Genomic DNA, 25,486 nt, shown 5'->3' on the forward strand with positions numbered 1-25,486 from the left:
TAGCGCATTAACTCTAAATCTCCATAGAATATTTAAACTCATTCTTATTTTATATCTTCTTTAGAATAAATGCTCTTAAATCTATAAATTAAAACATTTTTTATTTTATATAGCTCTGGAAGAGGTGAAGGTTACGCAAGATCCACTGGTGAAGGTTACTGGTACAGATTATTCTACTTCAAGATTACACTGATACGTTGCCTCTAGGACTCTTGAATTAGCGGATTTGATAATTGGTAAATAACTTTTTAGATTATCTTTTACTTTACGTTCTTATTCATATTCTTCCTTCGTAGATTATCAAATCACTTGTAATAGATTTTTTTCGATTGGTCACTTTTATTTGGTTTTTAATATAATAAATGATTCATTAGAGAGTTAATAGTATATATATATGTATATATTTAATTTAATTATATATAATTACGTATATTTATATATATTTAATTATATTTAAAAAAACTTTTAAAAAATTTGCATTTTTTCAATCTTAATATTTTTAAAAATATCAGGCTTTTTATTTTTATGTAACTTATTTAACAATTTTTATTTAACTTATTTAATAATTAAATTTGAATTAATTACAATTATAAAATAAATATTATACGAAGAATTGATCAAAACATTGGTATAATTATATATAAAATAAAGAATCGAGAAATAAGTATAAAATATAAAAATAAAATATAAAATAAAACAAAAATATATAATATGTAATAAATATAAAAAATATATAATAAATAATATAATAAATAGATGTAAAGAAATAAATATAAAAAATCTTTAACAAAGTGCATATTATTTTAGATAAATGTACAATCTATTTACAATTTTTTAAATATTTTTATCTTGTTTTTATATTACAGGTTCTGTTCAAAGAAGCATCCCGAATTCTACGAACAAAGAGTGTGAAGAAGCAGTTCAAAAATGGCTAAGAAGAGCCAAAGAACGCAGCAATAATAATAAAAAACGTGGAGAGAATAATATTGATGATATGGAACAAAATAATCTTTAATTATACACACAAGTTACTGTGGGAGAAATGGTGCAGAAACTGCATCAAATGTTAAAAATCAGCTGGATTCTGAAGCTCAGCAATTAAAAAACCTCCATTAGCAGCAACGTACCTGAGAAATTCGTAATTAATCGTAGTAATAAATATGTAGTGCAATATAATAAATACTGCAGTGATAATTATGTACTGTGATAATATATATATATATATATATATATATATATATATATATATAATTATATATATTATATATACATATAAAATAAAAATGTTTTCTACAAAATTGTTATTAATTATTACCTAATTAATTATAAATTATACATATATATAATGAGCCAAAATATGTCCAGTGAATGTTTGAATTTCGTCCGTAAAAGGTCCAAAATTTGTCCACTAGATTTACTATTTATCCATTTCAGATCCATAATTTATCCATAAAAGGTCCATAAATTCGTCCAGTAGATTCATAATTTATCCCTTTAACATCCATAATTCGTCCATAAAAAGTCCAAAATTGATCCATTAGGTACATAATTGATCCATTAAAGGTCCAAAATTCACCCATTACATTCTTATTTTATCCATTTAAGATCCATTATTTGTCCACAAATGCCCAATAATGGACGTCTTATGGATGTCCTGCCCAGTTACAAACGGACGTACAGTGGATATCCTTTGTACGTCCGTTGCAGTTAAAATGGACGTCCGGTGGATGTACACAATGTCCAGCATGGACATCCGTTGTATGTACATAGGACGTACTTGTGCTTATTGGGATTCAGTACTTATCTTTTCATCTAACTTATTTTGATTTTGTTTCGTCAGCTCTTCAGTATTTACAACTTTAGAAAGTGTTTCAAAATCCTTTGTGGTTTCATTAGTACATTCAGATTCATCAGTACCATTACGAGGAACAATATCGTTGTCGACATTATTATTGACTGTAAAATAAAGATTCTTCTGTAATTAACTGAAACATATTACAGTTTGTAGTACCTTTTGATTAATATCACGAGAGCCTTTACATTATCTTTATTTATTACACGTAGGCTGAAAAAATGCGTCTCTACTCCTTTTTCCAGTATATTAGATTTCATTTCGGTAATAACGCAGTATATTCTTTTAAATTATGGATCAAATATCAAAAGATCATCATTAAGAGTAGATTAAGGACGGAATTTTTGCGGAAATGCAGTAGAATGAATCTCTTTCCTCTACATATTGCGAAGGTGGCATCGAATTTTGAAAATAATCTTATCAATCGCAGATGCATCAATATATTTAAACATTGTACACGCCTTTTTATGAAAAAATTATTACAGATTGAACTTTGCGACATATATATATTCATATATTAGATCTGCGCACACTCAAATTTACAAACTGTGTAATGACTTATATCGGGACATTCCGACGTCCGTTTGCAACTCTTTTTTGCGAGGCAACAGGCACCGCTGTTGTCGGTTTTTTTGAAGCAACAAGAAATATTTAATAACAGAATCAATCGCTTGCTGAAGAAACATAACCATGAAAAGGTAGATATTAAACCTATCCGCTACTTTCACAGTTTTAATAATCGACAACATCAGAGGTTCTCATTCGAACCGATTAATCCGGTGAACACAGATTGCGACAGGCTTGAGATTAAAATCGAACCTGACCTGACCTCTTTAAGGACACACATGTACTACATACCTGTATTACATACTAACGATAAGTGGTTTATCAATTTGTCGTCCATTGTTATCCCGGACGATATTCAGAGTTTTTTACAGCTTGGCAGTAATTTCAGCCTACCGATCTCCAATTCAGATAAATTAACGACAGAATTTATTAAAAATTTTGAGAGCAATCTTAGTAAACTCCCTCCCTTAACTCAAACAACTATTAGAAACCGGGCTACACGTATCATCAATAATCTTCCTAATTATACGATTCCTGAATGTGATTTTCATACTAGGATAAAACACCTATTTTCAACCACAAAAAAATTCCTCCAACAGAATGATAATCAAGAGACACGGTAGTGTCTCGCGCCTAGTTTGGGCGAAGCCGACTCTCAGAAGCGAGGCACCGTGTATCTTTACGCGAATCGGACAGTTCGAGATAGTCATAGATTCGGATGCTCAATAACGGCTGAAGCGATCGAGTTTTTACTAGGTTTAATCGATAGATTGAGGTCGAATTATATAATGAAAGTGTCTTTATTTTTGCTCTACGTGCTTTGTAAGCGGAAATATAATAATGCAAAGTCTAAATATGAAAAATTTCGTTTAAGAAACGTCCACGTCATCATCGTTCACGCATACATAGTGGTATCTATCGTGCTACACGCATTATTAATCACACGTATACAACACATGCATACACGTATATCACACGTAACCACACGTAAACACACATGCAATAGATGCATGTAGGCTTGTACTGTTCTCACGTTTCACAACAGACGGCGTTAGTGGCGCTTCGCGATATTAGCAGCGTGCGGGGTTATGTATTAGATCTTTTGACATATGATAGGTTAAGTGTGCGGTTATCCAGGATCATAATTGATTGATAGAAGAAGAAGAGATTTATAAGAATCAAGTAATTATTTCATATTTTTTATAACAATATTAAAAATTATATTCTTATTCATATTTTTTATAACAATATTAACAATTATATTCTTATGAAAAAATAATAGGATGGTTACGTAACAAGAAAATAGTTATTATTATATTATTATGAAAAAAATATAGTATATCACATATAAGTAGTATTGCATATCACATGTATGTAGTATATTGCATATCACATGTATCGTTACCATTTTATTTTACTATTTCTTTCATAATAATAACTACTTTCATGCTACGCTACCATCCTACTATTTCTTTTATAATTACATAATTATTGATGTAAAATAAGGAAGCGAATGAAAGCTAATAATAATAAATAATGTAAAGATAATAGTGCTATAAATGATATGAGCTATAATAAAGAATTTATATACATTTTTATAGCACATAGCATTCATAACATTATTATCTTTACATTATTTATTATTATTAGCTTTTATTTGCTTCCTTATTTTACATCAATAATTATATACTTATGAAAGAAATAATAAGATGGTAGCGTAGCATGAAAGTAGTTATTATTATGAAAGAAATAGTAAAATGGTAACGATACATGTGATATGCAATATACTACATACATGTGATATGCAAAATACTACTTATATGTGAGATGTACTATATTTCTTTCATAATAATTACTTTCTTGTTACGCTGCCATCCTACTATTTCTTTCATAAGTATATAATTGTTAATATAAAATAAAGAAACAGTATATTTTGTATATATGTATGTACTCTAATGATTTACATATGTTTTACATTACAGGTACAGAATGAGGACATTGTAATCTTTTGAAATAGTACTAGAATTGCTCAAAAAGTAATGCCCTACATTATTTTTTTAGAATATTTATTCAACAATTTATACACAATATACATGGTAATCTCAATCAACTTCTATTTCTTTATGCCAGTACGATACATTATATGTATTTACTTGCCTTTACTGTACCAACTTTTGTCCTTTCCACGTAACCATGTTTTCACATTTGAATCACGCCCTCTTCATCTTCCAAACCGTATTTCGCGAAGTGCATTTAATTAAGTGGTTCAAAAAGTTAAATATTGGAAGCTATCGCTAAACTGTGTTAAACATATAATTTAAAGATCTCTGCGAAACAAGATTGGGAAGATGATGAGGGGATGATTGAAGCTGTGATGACATGGTTACGTAGAAAAAACAAGAGTTGATACAGTAAAGGCATACATATACTTGTATCGTGCTGGTATAAGGTTATAGAAGTTGATTGAGATTATATTAAAAAATAATATATATTTAAAAAGAAGAAATATCCATGTATGTTTAAAAACATTTCAAACCTGTTTAATAAATAGTTTCTGAAAAAAATGGCATTATTTGAGCAACCCTAGTAAATCTAAATCATATACAAAAATGAATGATATCCCTATAAAAACTTACCTTTAAAAAAAAGGTAAAAAAAGGCGCCTAGTATGGGCACGCCAGTAGTGAAAAATTACCCATTGCAAACCCATGTAGAATTGTAGTATAAAAAATTACCTATTGCAAACCCATGTAGAATCATATGAAAAATTATCCATTGCAAACCCATGTAGAATAGTACTACAAAAGTAATGATATAAAAAAAATTGCGCGCCAAGTAAAAGTAGAAACTTTTGTACCAGTGGAAAATTTAAGTTGCAAACCTATAGAGTCGTCTAATGAACCAGTGAAAAATTCAAGTTGCAAACCCATGTAGAATAGTATAAAAATTAAAAAATTATTAAAATTAATACAAATAAAAAAAAATAAAAAAATTTTAATTAAAAAAACTAGGCACTGCTAAATTTCAAAATTAACTTTAGCATATTGTTTAATTTAGCAGTGCCTAGTTTTTTTAATTAAAATTTTTTTATTTTTTTTTATTTGTATTAATTTTAATAATTTTTTAATTTTTATACTATTCTACATGGGTTTGCAACTTGAATTTTTCACTGGTTCATTATACGACTCTATAGGTTTGCAACTTAAATTTTCCACTGGTACAAAAGTTTCTACTTTTACTTGGCGCGCAATTTTTTTTATATCATTACTTTTGTAGTACTATTCTACATGGGTTTGCAATGGATAATTTTTCATATGATTCTACATGGGTTTGCAATAGATAATTTTTTATACTACAATTCTACATGGGTTTGCAATGGGTAATTTTTCACTACTGGCGTGCCCATACTAGGCGCCTTTTTTTACCTTTTTTTTAAAGGTAAGTTTTTATAGGGATTTAATAATTACGCGAGTCGACAAGGGAAATACCACGGTCGCCCTTAACAAAGATGTATACTTTAACAATATCGAAAATTTACTTAAAGATAATAATACATACAAGATAGTTAATAAGGATCCTACAAAGAGACTCACCGGGAGTTTACATGATTTGCTAAAAAGGTGGAGAGACTCAGAATATATATCATCTTCAACATATAGATATTTAAATTGTAGTGACGGAGTCTTACCGAGAGCTTACGGACTCCCTAAGATTCATAAACTTAGATGCCCCTTCCGATTGATTGTTTCTTCTCTTAATAGCCCTCTATACCGTTTTGCCTCATTCATTCATAGCATAATGTTCAAAAATTTTCCTAAAGCACGGAGCCATGTCATCAATAGTTTTGAACTGGTTAAGAAGCTCACAAACATAGACATCAACAGCGACCACTCTTTAATTTCACTGGATGTTGCTCTCTTTTCACTAACATCCCGATAGAAATGGCTATAGACAGCGTGTCATCCAGATGGGAGTATATCTCAAGTGATTTTAATGGTCCGAAATATGAATTCATCATAGCAGTAAGATTAGTATTGAGCTCGACTTTTTTCACGTTCAACGGAGTGATATACCAACAAACCTTCGGTACACCGATGGGCTCTCCGCTCTCTCCCGTCATTGCGGATATAGTTTTACAAGATTTAGAACTTAAGGCTCTCGAAACCTTGAAATTCACCCCTCCATTTTACGTCAGATATGTTGATGACATTGCTCTTGCAGCTCCTTCCTCGCTATTCAATTACACTCTTACGATTTTCAATTCTTCACTGAGAAAAATGTCCAGCAATTTTAATCGGAAAAAACCGTTCAGCACTGTATCCGATCGATTTTCAGTACTTTTCGATCGGATCTAAACCTATCCGATAAGATGATATCCGATGAAAGGTTATTTCCGATGAAATGTGAACGGAAAATGAGCGTCATTTATTTATCCGTTCAAATATGATCGGATTAATATACAACTTAATCGGACATTGCATTTGATCGGATAAAATTAAAGTATTTTATCCGATTAAGTTCAATATCCGATCTAATATGTTATATCCGATCAAAAATATATCCGATAAAATAATAACCTATCAAATATAATAATATCCGATCAAATATTACCGGCGCAGAACGTATTGCGCAGAGCCGTAGAGACCTGTTTCTGGCATTAATCGCCGAGTCATTGCCTGCGATCTGCAACAATTGCGTCGTGTTACGAATATAATTCCGTATAATTTCTATATTAAGCTCTGTGCTTGTGCGAGTGAAGTTTTTTCCTTTTTGCAGTATATTGATAAATATATATTAATAAAATAAGCAGTGGAGTGATGGGATAAACGCCGAATTAAAAAAAATATTTATATATATATATACATATATTGTATATATATATATAAAGCATCGAGAGACATCGATATATATATATATATATATATATCGATGTCTCTCGATGCTTTATCGTAGGTACAGTCGATAAGACAGAGTCACAAACATAGCATTTCTCTCCCTTCTTACATTTGAATTGATTATAAATTTAATTTCATGTGTGGTTTTGTGACTCTACCTGATCGCGTGGTGTAAGTCTTGGGTGTATTTGTTTTTTTATTCAATGGGCTTTCTGATATAATCTCTGAATTAATATGGTTCGTTTCCTCTAACATATTTTTACTAGTAGGTATTTCAGTGTGTATAGGTTCTATGTTAGTCTTATTATTATTCATGTTTTCATTGTTATCACCTAATTTAGTAACGGTATCGTTGTTAGTCAATTTCGTTTACATTTGTTTGTTCTCCTGGATCGCAGATGTGTTTTTCAGTAGTTACTTCCTGATATGGATTTATCCTGATGTCATTTGCATGAACGAATTTAATGTTATTATTAATCTGAACTAAATAAATAGAATAACTCACAATTTTTACAATTTTGCCTTTTTCCCAGATTTTCAATTGAACATTTTTTACATAAACCGGTTCATTCACAGTATACAATCGGGTTTTCCTTACAATAGAATTATTATTGCTTACATATGTTTCTACTGATGATGGTTTGATCAAATCAAATTTAGTTCTGGGTCGTATTTTGAATAAACTTTCTGCAGGAGATTTTTTTGTTATCGTGGATGGTGTATTACGGTATGTGAATAGAAAGTTTAATAGTCTCGAAAGTAACAAATTTTTGCTGATTTCTTTCCCTCTTTCAAAAAATAACAGTTTTTCTAACGCTTTTTTAACTGTTTGAACACTTCTTTCGGCGCTGCCATTACTTTGAGGGTGGTATGGTGGTGATTTAATTGGTTTTATTCCATTTGCTTGACAAAAAGTGTTGAATTCAGACGAATTAAATGGTGGTCCGTTGTCTGACACGATTTCAACAGGCAACCCATAAATTGAGAAAATTTCTTTCAATTTTAGAATGGTCTCGCTATCATTTGATCCTCGTTCCATTAATTTAACATCAATCCATTTAGACTTACTATCTACTATGATTAGTAACGTATGATTGTATTTATAAAAAAAATCGATTTTTACTCTAAAAAACGCATGTGGAACAGCGGGCCACGAAGAAAGAGTATTATTATTTGAGAAATTTTGGTTTTGTTGACAAATTTCACACGAAACTATAAATTTTTCAACGTCTTCATTAATTCCTGACCACCAGCAATATGATCTTATTAGCATCTTTGTTCGAACAATACCTACATGTTGCTCGTGAAATAGTTTAATACTTCGTTTTGTAAACTTTTAGGAATGATTACTTTATTACCCAACAATAAACAATTATTCTCAACAGATAATTCATGCCTCCTTGCGAAGAACGGCTTTAAGGTATTATCCGTTACATGCATTGGCCATCCTGAGAGTATAAAATCAATTACTTTTATTAATATTAAATCTTTTTGTGTAGCTCTTGCCACGTCAGTTGCGGATAATGGAATATTATTAATTAAAGTGAAAGAAAACAATTCATAAGATATGTCTGTAGATGCATGCATTGGGACTCGTGATAATCCATCTGCATTTGCGATAAGTTTGCCTTTTTTATACTTGATGTCATAATCATACGCTGATAATGTTAATGCCCAACGAGTGATACGAGCTGCTGCTGTTATAGGAAATCTCTTATTTTTACCAAAGATAAACTGCAATGGCTGGTGATCAGTTATTAACGTAAACTTACGACCATAAATATATTTATGAAACTTTTTTAGACTAAAAATTAAAGCAAGACTTTCTCTTTCTAAATTTGAATATTTCTGTTCGGCTTTTGATAACGTACTTGAAGCAAACAAAACAGGTTTTTCTGTTTTTTGAACTATATGACTCAATACAGCACCTACTCCGTAACCACTAGAATCGCAAGTAATCACAATTGGTAATTTTGCGTCAAAATGAGTTAGAACACTTGATGATGTAAGTAATGTTTTACTAATTGAAATGAAACTTCACATTCGTTATTCCAATTAAAATCCACTCCGGCTTTACACAAATTATATAATGGTTTAAGTTTAGCTGATAGCATTGGTATAAATTTACCATAATATTTTAATAATCCAAGATACGATTTAAGCTGTGTTATATTTTGTGGTGCTGGTGCCTTTTGAATACACTCAATTTTCTCAGGCGTTGGATGAATGCCGTTAGCATTAACAATATGACCTAAAAACTCGACACTTGTCTCAAAGAATTTACATTTCTTTTCGTTGACTTTGACATTATAACTTTTTAATCGATCCAGTGTTCTAACTACATTCTGATAACACTCTTCTAGTGTTGATCCATGAATTAAAATATCGTCTAAATAGCACTGAGTGTTTGTAAGACCTGATAAGATGCTTTCCATTATTGATTGAAAAATCCCGGGCGCTGAGCTTATACCATATGTAAGTCTATTATATCTAAACAGACCCATGTGAGTGTTTATTGTAAAGAGTTCTTTCGAGTTTTCACCAATCTCTAATTGTTGATAAGCTCCTTTGAGATCAATTACAAAGTATCGACTTCCACTGAGATTTGTGTATATATCCTCAGGTAATAGCAGTACGCAATGATCACTGTCAATAACTGTATTTAACGTTTTTTTAAAATCGACACATATTCTAATATCATTACAGTTTTTCTTTGGAACAATTACAATGGGGCTAGCCCAGCGACTGAAATTGACTTTGGTTAGAATACCATCATTCACCATCTTTGATAATTCTGACTCGACTTTTGGCTTTAATGCAAATTAATATTTGATACGCTTGGTGGAAAATAGGATTGACGTCTTTTTTTAATTTTATATCTATTTTGAAATTTTTTATACTAGTATGTGAAACTCCTGAGAATATAATCGCAAATTTTGTTTTAATTAATGAAATTAATTTATTACGTTTGGTTTTAACTTCACTCGTTTGATTGATTTGACTTGTTTCATTTTGTGCATAATTTAGCGATTTAACATTAATGTTTCTGGCCTTTGTAAACATAACTTGTGTATTTATAATGTTTTTCCAATTTGGATTAAGACTATTCAACCAATTTCGGCCTAACAATAGAATAAACTTAGTTTTACTACTTAATACAATCAACGGTAATTTAAATTTTGTTTCATTATGTATGACTTTAACCAAGGTTTGACCAACTATAAATACCTTTTCACCTGTTACTACTTATAACTTGAAGTTCACGGGTTCTAATTTAAGGTGTGATAATATTTTATTATAGTCTTCAATATGAATAACGGATTTGCATGCTCCTGAGTCGATTTCCATAAGGACTAATTTATCTTCAATCTGCAATTTCACCTTCAGGCTTCCATTCTCCTTAGTTTCCTTGATAGTATGCACATGATATAGCTCGACTTCTGTATTATGCTGTTGCTCATCCTCAGTGACCTCTTGTAAAAATCCCAATTCTAACGAATCTTCTTCTTCGATTGCTGTGTTGGTATTAACGTTTACGTTTACGTCCTCTTCTCTCTCTAATTTATGGATATTATTCTTACATAATGGAGATTTTGCCGTGTGTCGCATTTGATTACAAGCAAAACATTTCCAATTTATGGCTGGGCAGGAGTTACCATCCCAATGAGTACGTAGACACCTTGTATCGTCAAATTATCGACGTCCCAGTTATTCGTCCACAATTTCGTTTAAAATTTGCTGATATATAACGGCCGTTTGGTTCAAGGACAAACTGGGAATACTGGATATAATTTACTCAGTAAGGTCTCGATTCTTGATCTCATAAGATTTATTGTGGAAAAATCGAGCTCGAATCACGAACCCCGCAGTCGTTACAATTAGATAGCTGCGTATAATACATATAATAAGCATGAAGCTACTACAACGTGACTGTGTCGATCAAAGACTCGAGGCGAAGTGCCTGTTCGTCTCACTGATTTCGGCTATTGCCCGATTCCCGAGAATCGCCGAATTATACCGAATTCTCTCGATGATTCCTTATTTTGATCGTCGCTATTGTGCGGTCGTGATACATCGATGACCGTTTGTACCAAACATCCCGCCCGCCTTGAAAGGACCCCTTTCAAGCACGCTGCGGATGTCACGGCTAATCGTCCGGAGAATGTCCATCGTCGTTAGCTTCTCTTCGATCTTGATCGTCTTTCTCCAACGGCAGCATTGTCAGTTTTGATATGAGTCTGGTTAGATTTCCTAACGCTGTTTTTATCGTTGCTGCACGGATCACGCCGTCAGCGCCTGGGTGTGCCTTGTTCCATCCTTCCGAGCAGCCACTGTAAAGGGCCCAATCCCGGTTGCTGAATCAAGGCGAGCCTTCCGATTTCGCATTTCTCGCCCTTGCTCGTCCTCCACTTCTGACGCTCCATCAATGTGTGTAAATATTCTGCACTCCAGCGCCTCCAAAAGTGTTGACGAATTGCTCGACACGCTGCCATCGCAACAATCGATCTTCCTTTTCTTCTGTCAAATCTGGTGTGCGAAAACTGTTTAATGCTGTGCCAATCAGAAAATGCCCGGGTGTAATACATGAAAAATCATTCGGATCTTCGCTCAACGGTGTGAACGGTCGCGAGTTCATTACTGCTTCGATTTCGCACAAAACCGTTTGCGCTTCTTCCAACTGTTACGTCCTGTGGACTCCACGATTCTTTTCTTTCGGAGAACGCAAGGCGATATTCGAAATATCGCAGACGCACACATAAACTACGATCTGATAGGCGAAGAAAACATATGCCAAGATAATCTAATAATAATAGTAAAGAATCGTTACGTTCTGTGGATCCACGATTCTCTTCTTACTGAAAACGCAAGGCGATATTTTAAATATCGCAGACGCACAGATAAACCGACGATCTGACAGGCGAGACAAACATATTCCGAGACAGTTCCATCGTAAAAGTAAAGAATAAATACAGAACTTGAAAAGCAAACAGATCAACTCATAAAATTCAAACTATAACTCATTATATTCTAAGAAGTTAAACTATAGTCGACAGTTCTCTAAACAAAACCAACACTCGAAAACTAATAAAAATTTAGAAGAAAGACTAACAACAATAACCGAACCTAAATAATTCTCGCCTGACAGATCGTCGTTACGCGATATCTGCCTGAGATAAATTCGAGAGGGTAATAAAAATATCAACCTCACTTGACTACAACAAATTCTCCATTGGTCGAAACCTAGAGCCCTAAACAAAAGCCCTAACCAATCGTAGTAATTGTAAAATTAAAAGAGACGCCTCCGGGACCCAAAGGGCGTCATTGAAAAATTTCCTATTCGTCAGGAAATGTTAATAAACCAATGGAGAGGAAGAGCAAGAAGGTTGATATATCCGCGACATCCCTCGGGAGAGCAGATTTTACTCCAGACTCTTGAGCATAATTTTCCGCACACGACTTATCCGAGCCTCATACTTAGATCTTTTCGGACTTTCTGAACACAATTCATTTAAAAATTCGGCCTCGCTCGAACGCAGATTTCGACGCTCGTTTTGTGTGTGAATAAAAACAGAGAGTGAGTGCGACAGCGACAGTGAACAATAGTGAGTTCACGAAACCGAATACAGTACAAGCCAGATCTCCACCTTGAGGCGCTTGACTCAACGCAACTCCGTTTTTCGAATATTCCATCAGCGCACCCCATAAGAAGTAAGTCCCTTCTGAACGTATTTTATATCAGATCGCTTAAAAGAGTTCTTGGATAAATCACACTTTCGGATTTATTATCTAACAAGTTCGCATCTACTTCCCTTAAAATTTCCTCGCTAGCTACCATAAACCCTCTTCTCTCCTTATCTCCGTCAGGTTCCTGCATAATTGCAGCGTGCGCCTCACGGTCTCTCCTTGTCCTCATCGGGTTCCTGCATAATTGCAGCGTGCGCCTCACGGTCTCTCCTTGTCCTCGTCGGGTTCCTGCATAATTGCAGCGTGCGCCTCACGGTCTCTCCTTGTCCTCGTCGGCTTCCTGCATAATTGCAGCGTGCGCCTCACGGTCTCTCCTTGTCCTCGTCGGGTTCCTGCATAATTGCAGCATGCGCCTCACGGTCTCTCCTTATCTCCGTCGGGTTCCTGCATAACTGCAGTGCGAGCCTCTGATTTCGCTGGTTTCCTGCTTAATTGCAGCGAGAGCCCCTGATCTCGCGGGTTCCCTGCGTAATTGCAGCAAGAGCACCGCAGTCTCTCCTTCTCTCCATTGGATTTCCCGCATAACTGCCGTGTAAACCTACTTCCCTCACCATACTCACGAAGACAATTATAGAGGTACTAACAATTCAAATATATATATATATGTATATATTAAATGAATATTGAATTAATAAAAAACAAATATTAAATAAATATTATATCCAAGAACTCCTTCGAAGACTCGATTATTATTATTATTATTATCATTATTTAGTGAAAACCCCGCGGCCTTCTAAAAGGGTTCTAAAACACTCGCGAAATCGTCGGAACCGACGGCTGAGGCGAGAAGCGGCTCGGGCTACGGCCAACGCGTTCCCGGACAACAGCCAATCGCGAGACTTAATAGAGCGACTAATTGCCGATCATATTAAGCTAATTAATCAGTGCACCGTCGATAATAACCCTGGCACATCCACCTCAGACACTTCCCGTTTCTCTCCTATTTCCACACCGGAACCACCACGCGTTCCCTCTCCTATTCTGCCGAACCATTCCCTCGCTTCCCCTGCTTCTGCAGAACCTCTCGACTCCCCGCGAACTCCTTCTCCTTTTTCCCCCGAACCCGCTATACCTCAGCGGGCCTCTTCTCCTCACCCACCTGTTTCCACAGGAGACGCCGATTCTCCGCGGAACCCTTCTCCTTCTCCCCTTCTTCCCCCTGTTTCTCCCGAACGCCCCGATCCACCTAGATCCCCGTCTCCAACTCCCTCAACCATCGACCTTGAAGATTCTCCTCCCTCCTCCCCCAACGCCCTCTGAAAATCGGGAACATCCAGAGGAGTTTGAGACAATACATATCGGCGACGACGATTCTGAATAATCGGAATCGCCCGCCAAGCTCACATACGAGCAATTTAGAGCTTGGCTAATAAATCAGCTCCCTGGGATACGAAAAGTCCCTGAGGGAGCTTTTACAATTGGTCCAGGCCCTGTAGACCATGAGGCATTACAAGAATTTTTAGAGACCACAGATAGAAATAACATCGTTCCCTGTTATGTTCCCGGGCGCAGATATCCTTTAGCCGTCCCTGCACACCTTCTCTTACGAACTTATTCCCCCTCCACCGCCAAAATTACCGAACTAATATGACCCTAACACACACGAACACGTTCTTATATTTCTATTAATTATTTAATGCAACTATTGTAATTACCAATCGAGACCTTAAAATTCAAACAATAACTTATTTTCCTCTCTGCCCCGATTGATGACCTCCGTACTAATGTATCACCCGCGACCCATACACATACACTCACACTTTCATTAGCAACTAAGTCCGTCGATTATATTATTATGTATATAATCTCTTTCGTCACTATATTAGGAATAAACTTATAAATTTCAACATAAATGATTTTTATTTATTAGTAAGCCCGTTCCCACTCATTCCCGTAAACCGAGATCGCACAAGGTCCCATCCTGCGCAAAAGAGATTAAATTCTCTTGTCGAAAAGGGACCACCGAGCGAACGGCCCTTTAAATAAAGTAAGAGCGACCCTTGCGGTCGTTGACCTATTTGGGCCCAGACGTTCGTTCGGATCGAACAGACGGATAGTCTGCCGTCGTTCGAAAATAAATTTAGTTACGTCCTTCCCTTCGACTCTTCCTTCCTTGAGTCTGGACGTAACAATATGATGCATTACAATCTTTACAATCTAATTTTTATACAACATTTGTTCGGTTCATCTTTATGTAAAGTGTCTTTGCCACGTTTTATTAACATATTTAGTTTTTTATTAATTTTATAAACGACGTTCAAACCAACTCCACGTAAAACTCGACATAAATCTTGACTAGTATCTTTAACATATGGGAGTGACAGAAAGGACGTCCTATCGAATTTCCCTTGTTTCAAATCTATATCGTTATTGTGATTGCGATTTTTTAAAAAATTGATTCTTTTTTGTATGTGTCGCTTAATAATGTGTTTGGGGAAACAATTGTTAAGTATAAAATATCGTATACTAAATCAATATTACTATGGTGGAATATATCATGTGATAATAAAATTGCATGATCTACAAGATTATAAATAGTATTGATCTTATATTTTAGAGGATGGTTAGAGAAAAAGTTAATATATCTTCCAGACGAAGTAGGTTTTCTGTACCAATTAGTAATAAGTTTATTATCCACGCGAGTGATCGTTGTATTTAGAAAACTAATGGACGAATCAACCTCAATTTCATACGTGAACTTCAGGCGTTGGTGGTAATTATTGAAAGTCGCTAATATCTCACTCAATTTTTTACACGGTACTATGGCGAATATATCGTCTACATATCTATAATATATAGGTACCGTGAAACTTAACGACTCTAAACATTGTGTCTCAAGATCATCTATTACCATATCAGCGAGGATAGGTGATATAAAAAAATTTTATTATAATTAAAAAAACTAGGCACTGCTAAATTAAACAATATGCTACAGTTAATTTTGAAATTTAGCAGTGCCTAGTTTTTTAATTAAAATATTTTTTTTATTTGTATTAATTTTAATAATTTTTTAATTTTTAATGTTTGTATTAACTTTTTATTCTGTTTTTTATGTGTTTTGTCTTATTTTTTTGTTATGATTCTACATGGGTTTGCAACTTTCAGCGTGAAGAGAGGTCTATAATTATACGATTCTACATGGGTTTGCAATTTCCAGCGTGAGAGGTCTCTATAATTATACTATTCTACATGGGTTTGCAACTTAAATTTTTCACTGGTTCATTAGACGACTCTATAGGTTTGCAACTTAAATTTTCCACTGGTACAAAAGTTTCTACTTTCACTTGGCGCGCAATTTTTTTTTATATCATTACTTTTGTAGTACGATTCTACATGGGTTTGCAATAGGTAATTTTTTATACTACAATTCTACATGGGTTTGCAATGAGTAATTTTTCATACGATTCTACACATGGGTTTGCAATGGGTAATTTTTCACTGCTGGCGTGCCCATAGTAGGCGCCTTTTTTAACCTTTTTTTAAAGGTAAGTTTTTATAAGGATATCATTCATTTTTGTATATGATTTAGATTTACTAGGGTTGCTCAAATAATGCCATTTTATCAGAAACTATTTATTAAACAGGTTTGAAATGTTTTTAAACATACATGGATATTTCTTCTTTTTAAATATATATTATTTTTTAATATAATCTCAATCAACTTCTATAACCTTATACCAGTATATGTATGCCTTTACTGTATCAACTCTTGTTTTTTCTACGTAACCATGTCATCACAGCTTCAATCATCCCCTCATCATCTTCCCAATCTTGTTTCGCAGAGATCTTTAAATTATATGTTTAACACAGTTTAGCGATAGCTTCCAATATTTAACTTTTTGAACCACTTAATCAAATGCACTTCGCGAAATAAGGTTTGGAAGATGAAGAGGGCGTGATTCAAATGTGAAAACATGGTTACGTAGAAAGGACAAAAGTTCCCAAGGAACACATCATAGTCAAAATGACGTCATTTTGACGTCATAATTACATCATGATAGAAAAAGTCAATATGATGCTTTTTGGTCTGAAAATTTGACGGTTTGTTGACGTCAAGAAAACATCAAAAAGAAATCCTATTGTACTAATATAGGAACCAAAGCGGTCTAAGAGCCGGAGGACAGACTTTTGCATAACGTATAATGCATAAGAGAATCAATGAATCAGAATTCTTCATTTCTATCCTCAGGATGAAAATGAAAGCTTCTGATTGATAGTTGATTCTCTCTTATGCGTTATATACAATATAGCATCAGTCTGTGCTCCAATCCTATAAATAATATACAAGTTTATTTCTTTACTACAATATTATAAGAAGATTGAAAATATAACACATTTATCCAGTAAAACATGAAACAAATTTATTGTATATAATATATATATTAAACTTATTTGACTAATTATATAATTATAATATAAAATTAACAATAAACATTTTAAACATTATATATATTATATATATAAAACTTACTTTTCTTGTACATTGCAATTTTTTACATTAAATGTTTACATTTTCAATTATATTCTGTTTGAAAGATTATTTTTAGCACGGACTAAAAAACTCAAATCAAAATTTCGTATGCAAAAAAGAAACTTGTCTATATCTAATAGTAAAAAGCATACATATAAATATAGTTCTGACATAAGAACGATAAATAAAAACGAATGCGAAAGAATTCAATTGCACATTAAAATTTTTGTACTAAAACAAAAGTATTAAAGCTAGCCTTTGCTGTGCACCAAGTATTCTGAAAACAAACTAAAAATGAAAAAGTAAAAAAAAAACTAATTATTCTTTTGATAATGTTTAAAAATAGAAAATGTCGCGCATTTACACCACTCGCTGAGCACTGGTGCTAAACCAACGTTTCACATAATCTTCGGGTTTTTTTAAATCGATTGTTTTCCCAAATTTCTGCAGAACAGTGGCTGCAAAAAAAATTATTTAATAAATTTTATTTAATAAATTTGTCTCTTTTGAAATAAAATGAAAAAATATTATTCAGTGGCATTTTATTTTAATAATTATGAAAATCTATGTATGACTTTACTAAATAAAAAATAAATTTAAATATAAGAAATCAGACTGTGTAAAAATTGCTCTAGAAGTTGATTTATATCAACTATTTCTTGTTAAAAAGCTTACTTAGATTTTCTCAAAATATAAAGTAGATTTCAATTACTGTTTGTAAATAGAATGCAACGATGTATAATGAAAAGTAATCACCTTGAATAACCTCATATGTTTTGCTCTTGTTGAAAGCAATTTTGGTTTTCTGAGTGCCTCCCCAACTAATAACTCTGGAGAGAGAATTCGTAATTATTTTCGGAAGTACAGATTGCACAGCAGCAGTTTCTGATTCCTGGTTTTTAATTTTTGCCGCAATGACATCTACCTGTACAATAATTTTCACATATGAATTAACATTATTAATGATTTTAGTTTTTTCGAAACACGCAGTAATGGGAAAATATGACACGAACGGAAAAATATAAAATTGTAGGCAATTAAAAATTGAATAAATTCTTAAGATATTTACCACATATGTAAATACATCGTCATCTGCGAGAATTTCTTCTAGATTTTCCCACTCCTTTTCCGTGCGTAGAGGAAATGCCGGAATTCCGCGTGGTCGTTTTAATTTTACTTCCTCTGGAAAGAGTTTCTTTAAGATACGGTCTAATTTGACTTCCAAGTGGTCAAGCTTGATGCGTACTTCTTCTTGAACTTTGACAATATTGTCAATATTTTCCGATGTGATATCTGTGCTGTCTGAAAATACTATCCATAATCGCTTAATCGATTCTACTCTCACCTTGTAATTAATGAAATGAAACTATTACAAGTATTTACCATTTCTTTTTTTCTTTTTGCGGGAAGTTGCTAAAATCTGACCACGCTAAAACCAAAAATACATCATGTGTAATTAAAATTGAATAGTTGAGAAATAAGAAAAAATATCATTCTCACCTTCTGAGGACGATTTTATATTTTTTTCTGAGCTCTCCTTATTGTCACCTTGTGCAGATCTATCCCAGGTAGAACATAAAACTCATAATGACGTCATTATGACGTCACTAAAATGTCATTTTGAAAAAATCATAATGATCTCATTTAATACATTTTTAGCAACGTTTTAATGACTTATTTTTTATTTCATATCCCGTATGGAAATTTTATATAGGCTATAACCGGGCCCTATAAAGGTTTCCTAACTTTATTTGAAGCCCGAGTTAGGACGCCCATCTTGGCCCAATCTCGAGATGTCACGCTCTTTTATCTAGGGCCCTTATTGCTTTCCAAACTTGGGCCAATATGGGCGTACAAATTTTGGCTTGGGCCAAAAAAGATATATTCATATATCCATTTCGAAATTTTTTAACTTGTTTTTAACTACATGCAACTTATATAATGATTCTATCTGAAAATTAGGCGTTTTATAATGGATTAAATGTTTTTTCGTATTTGAAAAACACATTTACCTTGGTGGGACTCGAACTCGGGACCTCTGGATCGTGAGCCAACTGCCTTACGTGGTTGACTACTTTTTAATTTAATATAAGTGTTATATCTGCATATGTCATAACCAGCACAAATATATAATTTTTCAAAAATTATCTTAAGAAACAAATTCAGTTTAAAAAAAGTAATAAAATTTCGAAATGGATATACAAATATTTTTTTTTAAATGTCAGGTCAATGTCGGAAACCAGTGTCGGCTCGACACTGGCACGTAGCATTGGATCGATCACATGTATAAGTTAATTATTTAATATCACAAAAAGTAAACAGTTTGAATAAACTTTAGATAATTGAGTCATTTCTTTATGTGTATTTTAAAAAATGTATTGATTACATCGTTTACATCAAAAGTAGAGTAAAAGAACTTTTCATTTTTTCTTCCACTTCTTACGAACACATGTACTTTTTTATACAAAATATTAATACATATCCCAGGTAGAACATAAAACTCATAATGACATCATGATGACGTCATTTAAAAGTGAATTTGGAAAAAAATTTTTATACATATATTACAGTTATTTATTTATTGTTCACACATATTCTAACAATTATTCAAGCAACATAAACTTTTTAAAAGTCATATAATGCAATTATTTTATATTAAGGGGATTTAAATCTAATGATTACTTTTGTCATCTTTAAATCATTTTTGAATCATTTTTGTCCAGATAACTTTTAAGTGATGAATAAAATCATGATGATGTCATTATGACGTCATTATGAGTTTTATGTTCTACCTGGGATGTTCCTCAAACTCCATATCATTGTCACTACGCTCATCACGGCTTTGGGAAACTTTTTCCTGCTCTTTTTGACCTCCTGGCTGCTGCAGGGCGAGAGAAACTTTAGATCCTGATGATGTTTGCGTAGCGGACATCTCTGAATCAGAAGTCATATCTGAAAAAATAAAAGAGTATTTGAAACTTTGTACTGCCTAACTTGCAGGAATTTCAAAGTCGACTGAACTGCTGTATATTTTCTTTTTAAATTTAAGTTTGAATTGTATAAATGATTTTGCTAAAAACTTACTGTCACTATTCAATGGAGATTGAAGAAGGTTGGAGGTATGAAGATTTGTATGTTGAGATGTACACGGAAGATCAATAGCATTTGTATTCTCTGTATCTGCAGGATTCTTTTGATAGTTGATAATTTCTGTAACAATATAAATCAATTGTGAGGCGTCCGCACAACTTATACAAATATGATAAAAATGAGTAGGAACACAGTTACGAGTTATGTCACTCAAAAATTTAATTTCTTACCTTTTGGTGGTGATTTTCTGGAAGACACTTTATTATTTACTGCTTTACTATATTTTTTCACACACAGGACTTTCTTTTTTAGATTTAAATGAGATTCGTTAGACTTCAGTTTTTTGAAATCAAAAACTTGAGCTCTCAATGCAGCGAGTTGCTCTCTGATATTTATTGCAGGGGCTGGTATGCTATTTACTTGAGAGACATTTTGGCAGTTTTTACGCTCTTCGTTCTCTGTACGTTGCATTTCTCGATGGGATCCTCCTGTGACTTGTCGTTTACGTTTTGTATACATAGTTTCTGGTTCTGAGTCATCATCATCAGAACTCTGAGTTGGAAGTTGACGCTTTCGCGGTTTGTCGTAATCAGTCTCTATGTTGGAATCAATAGGTTGATCTTCGACGACTAGTACAGCGGCTTTACGAGCCAGGTTATAAGTTTCTGGAAACACGTGAGGAGATCGTACTTTAATATCCATAATTGAGTACAGTGCATAAAAATAAATGACTAAGCTACTTACTGTAACTATGCAAAAATTCAACGTTACATTCTTCCCAGTCTTCTTGTGCATTCGCAAGTGACATAACTAATTTCGTAGGGCATTTGTTTTTAGTGGGATACACAACATTCTCTTTACACTTATTCATCCATTTAGTTGCTACAATGCATATGCCACCATCCGGCCAAACAACAACTGAAAACTGTCAAAAACAGAAAAAGTAAATAAAACAAAGAAACATTTTGTTGTCAAAAATAAATATCAATAATGCCTTTCTAATTAAAGTTTTTTGGGTTGGGGTTATGTATCTAGATTTTCGTGCTTCAGTATTCAGACTATGATTACATAATTTGGCATCTGTTAGCATTTAACATGTAAAAGGTTAAATTAAAATGTTAACAATAGAATAATAAATATACATATGTGATAACTAGAATAATCAATAAAATCGACGTTTTTGTTACATTAAGTAAAAGGAGCAATGAAGGGTTCGGACAACTGCATATTTATTTGCAGTTTAACAGAATATATCTTACCCTTGTTTTACTCTTGCCCACCATGAACGAGCGGAATACATAGATAACTATTATCAGCAGGAATGAGAATGCATTTTTGGAGAATTTGATGAAGAGGCCAGACTTTTCCGATTTCTTCAAGTTGCGATACCTTACAGATGCCCAAGTCTGTAGAGTGAATAGGAAATGTAAAGAAGTCACAAATATTTCTAAATCTATGTCCATGTAAGGAAATTTGTGTGCCACGAAAGGAACAAGTAATTTTTGAGAGGACCACCACCTCGCCATTTTTTGACTTAAAGCAACAATCAGCTTCTGATGTGGAAAGTATCATTCCGTGCATGGTTAATTTGAAAAAAACTTCTACTTCATCGTTTTCCTCGTAATGTTTTTGACTTAATTCAATGCATTTTTCGTCAATTATGTCTTTCTGCATGAATCGACCTCCTCTTTCAAAGTCTCTATTGTAAAGTTGCTGAAGAGGCATGTATGTTCCTCTTAGGCAACGCTTAATAATACCTAAGTAACTTTCGTACTTAAACGCACTGAAATTACTGATAGCCAGATAAGTGCGGCATTCCATAGCTAAATGGCAGAGTGCATGAATGTAATAAGTGACAAATTCTTTTCCAAAGATATCCGCAGCATGGCTAACAAATGAACGGAGAAGAAGATCTGCTATTTGAATCATCCCGTCCTTTTCAACTAAGAGTGGGCTTGAAAGAATGTACACTCCGCATTGCAAAAATAAATAGTTTGTGTATAGATTTCGATCCAGCAAACTGAATACCATTAATCCATCATATAAAAGAATTCTTCTAAACTCTGATGCTTTGTATCTTCCAATATAAGATAAGTTGCGAGGTCTTCTGCAAAATTCGATCGGAATATGAGGTTTAATCTTGTCAATAAATGTGGAAACAACAGCCTTGTCGCGCGCTGAAATTTTCCCCCGATTTGGTCCTTTTTTCCCCAAAACAAACTCCAACCATCGCTGAAAAACTCCGCTATACAGAAGATGCATTTCGTCCAATCTAAACTGAGATACCATGCCGATCCCAATTTCTTCTAACGGAGATGTAATCCCGAAAATATAATGGCCAGCATCTATCTTTAATCTAAATTCTTCATAATTGCGAAGAGGTGCATCATGGTCCAAAAAAACTTGTCTGTTCTTGTAGCGTATGCCAGTGACGTGACACTTCTCACAAGCTTTCTTTGACATATGTCCTCTAATGCATTTGACAAATGCTCTTGCAGGGGCATCCAAAATAAAATTCCGTATTTCAACACGATACATAATATCATTAAATATAATTCCATTTATCATTAAAATGGAAAGTTCGTCTACAAATTGCCGTAGGAAGGGTTCTAATGGAGGTTTACCTTCCCCATGAAAAACTGTTATTATGAATGGCTCCTTTTCATCCATGAGGCAATCCAATATTGGCCAGAATGCTTGACGGGAACTAGAGTATAATTCTAGACCGTCAATGTTCACATCAAATCGTATACTTTCTTTGTCAAAAAGATACTTTTCTGATAGCCGCGGTACAATACTACAGTAAATTCCTTTGTACCAGAATTTGCCATTTCCCATATCCGTAAGATTTGTAGTCCTGGGAGTTTTTAATAAACTTCGATAGGTCCTTGGTAGAGTAGGAAATATTATCTGCAGTACTTGGAGAACCGCATCAATTTTTTTGCAGGAGACCCCTTTCAAAGCCCACTTCTTCAATTCGCGTAGAATATACGCATTTCTTTCTTCATTATTATCGCGTAAAGTTCTTAGATCCTCAACTGCTTCACAAACATCACTGAGCTCTGAGAAATCTAATTCTGAGGAATCGTACTCTGGATTACTACTATCTTCATGAATGCCGTTTGAAACTTCAGTTATATTACTGTCACTGCTCTCCTGCGTCTCGGCAATGTTGAACTCTTCGACATTATTCCTATCAGAATCGGATTCTTCGTGTTCGGATTCACTATTACTGTTATTAGTACTACTGTTTGAAGAAAGCGAGGGATTGAAGATGTTTCTAATACGCTGCTGTAACTTTATGACACGCAATCGCGATGCTGCTTTTGTTTTGGCTTTACGACTAATTTTTCTTTTACAATCCTGTATAAATACAAAGAAGATATAAAGTATACAGAATGCTTTCACCTGATAAAAATTTTAACATGAAAGCAATTTTCAAAAATCTGAAATATTTCATGTGCAATTGTCAGACTGATTAAGATTCAGACACAATAAGAAAAATGAGGAATTAGAAATAGAAATTAGATATAAAGACTTAAGTATGATAAAAATAAAGATATTCTATATATATATATATATTAATATATTATAACTCATTATAATTTTGATAGAATTATTATTGTCGCAGCATAAGAAGAGTTAAATAACAAATAAAATGACTTGTCAAATTTATTGGAAATGTGATACACATGCAGAATGTTTCTGCTAATACTGGCAAGCTATTTTATTATTTAATTCTTTTATTATATGCCACATACTAATAATAATTTTATTAATTAAAATTATGTTACGTTATAACATATAATAGAATATTCTTATCTTTATTCTTATCATACTTAAATCTTTACATCTAATTTATATGCACATTCCCTGCACATGACTTGATATTTATTTCCTTCCATGCATGGCACAGAGACATGTTGACAAGATTAATCTTAAATGTAAGAGATTAATCTAACCTATAACCTAACCTAACCCTAATCTGTTTGCTGTCAGTATGCCATAAAATGCATGAATAATTTTTGTTCTTAAAAGAAGCTTAATGCTAATTTGAACTTTCTTCAAAGTGTTAAATACAGAATATAAACAAAAGTTAAACACAACATAAGCAAAATATTGTAATGCACGGCTATATAATACTTACTGGTTTTTCGATATCCTCCATCTTCGAAAGAATATTATTTTAATTACAGTAGAAAATTCTTTTAATATTATTATTACTGTAATTAATATAGCAATGCTTTCACAGGACTATTTTGGCTCACTTCACAAACATTCGTTGAATAATGGGAAATAATACTGTTGCCTGTTGCCGTTGCACGCATTTGCACGTTGCACACATGGGCTATTGCAAATGCGCGGCGGTGGCCAATCGGCTACTCTTCCAGAAGTAACAAAACATAGCAAGAGATGATTGGCTACTGTAGCGAATGTATGAACACGCGGTAAATTCAAATGAGTTAACAGCACTTTTTCAATAATATTGCACTTTCTATATAAAATTTTTTCAACTACATTACTCGAAAAACAGTTTCACTGCGAAATTAATTATTACATACACATAATACATCATAAATAGAACTCCTACAAGCTCAAAAATACGTTTACATATAAAAAGTAAAATGATAATGGAAAGCCTATTAAATTATAAAAAAAATGATTTATTTTAGTGCATTATGAATAATAATTGTATAATTTTGAGAATTTTTTATCATTTTTAGAAAATTTTCACACATTTACTAAATTTGCAGGGCCAGCGTAAAATCGATCATTTTTTCGTCATTGAGCAGCACATGTCATAAATCAAATTTTCGTCACACGAAAAATGCGTGACTATTTCAAATCAAAATTAAGTCATTTTGA

The 25,486-nt window shown here is 33.2% G+C and overlaps 2 protein-coding genes and 1 long non-coding RNA gene across 5 annotated transcripts in view; all 3 read right to left on the reverse strand.

The window, feature by feature from the left end:
* Window positions 1-872: 872 nt before the first annotated feature.
* Window positions 873-25,486, reverse strand: part of LOC145936152 (uncharacterized) — a 29,843-nt gene continuing 5,229 nt past the window's right edge. The window contains exons 2-3 of the long non-coding RNA XR_014425333.1: window positions 1,316-1,956; window positions 873-1,127 (exon numbers count right to left, since the gene is read on the reverse strand). This is a non-coding gene — a long non-coding RNA (uncharacterized LOC145936152). The remainder of the gene's footprint in view (window positions 1,128-1,315; window positions 1,957-25,486) is intronic.
* On the reverse strand, window positions 17,756-19,306 carry LOC145935985 (uncharacterized). Its single transcript, XM_083037830.1, has 5 exons — window positions 19,277-19,306; window positions 18,914-18,959; window positions 18,600-18,832; window positions 18,287-18,455; window positions 17,756-17,988 (listed from the first exon to the last, which is right to left on the reverse strand). Exons 1-5 carry the CDS (start codon window positions 19,304-19,306, stop codon window positions 17,891-17,893), a joined length of 576 nt encoding a protein of 191 aa, XP_082893956.1. The 3' UTR covers window positions 17,756-17,890.
* Window positions 19,883-25,095, reverse strand: LOC145936150 (uncharacterized). Of its 3 annotated transcripts, XM_083038053.1 has the most exons (6): window positions 24,768-25,095; window positions 21,880-22,026; window positions 21,365-21,545; window positions 20,851-21,285; window positions 20,615-20,740; window positions 20,135-20,482 (listed from the first exon to the last, which is right to left on the reverse strand). In XM_083038053.1, exons 1-6 carry the CDS (start codon window positions 24,786-24,788, stop codon window positions 20,319-20,321), a joined length of 1,074 nt encoding a protein of 357 aa, XP_082894179.1. In that variant the 5' UTR covers window positions 24,789-25,095; the 3' UTR covers window positions 20,135-20,318. The 3 variants fall into 3 exon arrangements, with proteins under 3 accessions (XP_082894178.1, XP_082894179.1, XP_082894177.1); XM_083038052.1 differs by lacking the exon at window positions 24,768-25,095 and having other exon boundaries at window positions 19,883-20,482; window positions 21,880-22,291; XM_083038051.1 differs by lacking the exons at window positions 20,135-20,482; window positions 20,615-20,740; window positions 20,851-21,285 and having other exon boundaries at window positions 21,407-21,545; window positions 21,880-23,983.

The sequence above is a fragment of the Prenolepis imparis genome, unplaced genomic scaffold (assembly GCF_030444845.1).
Source record: "Prenolepis imparis isolate NDT839.2.m4 unplaced genomic scaffold, iyPreImpa1.0 SCAF_5, whole genome shotgun sequence".
NCBI lineage: Eukaryota > Metazoa > Arthropoda > Insecta > Hymenoptera > Formicidae > Prenolepis > Prenolepis imparis.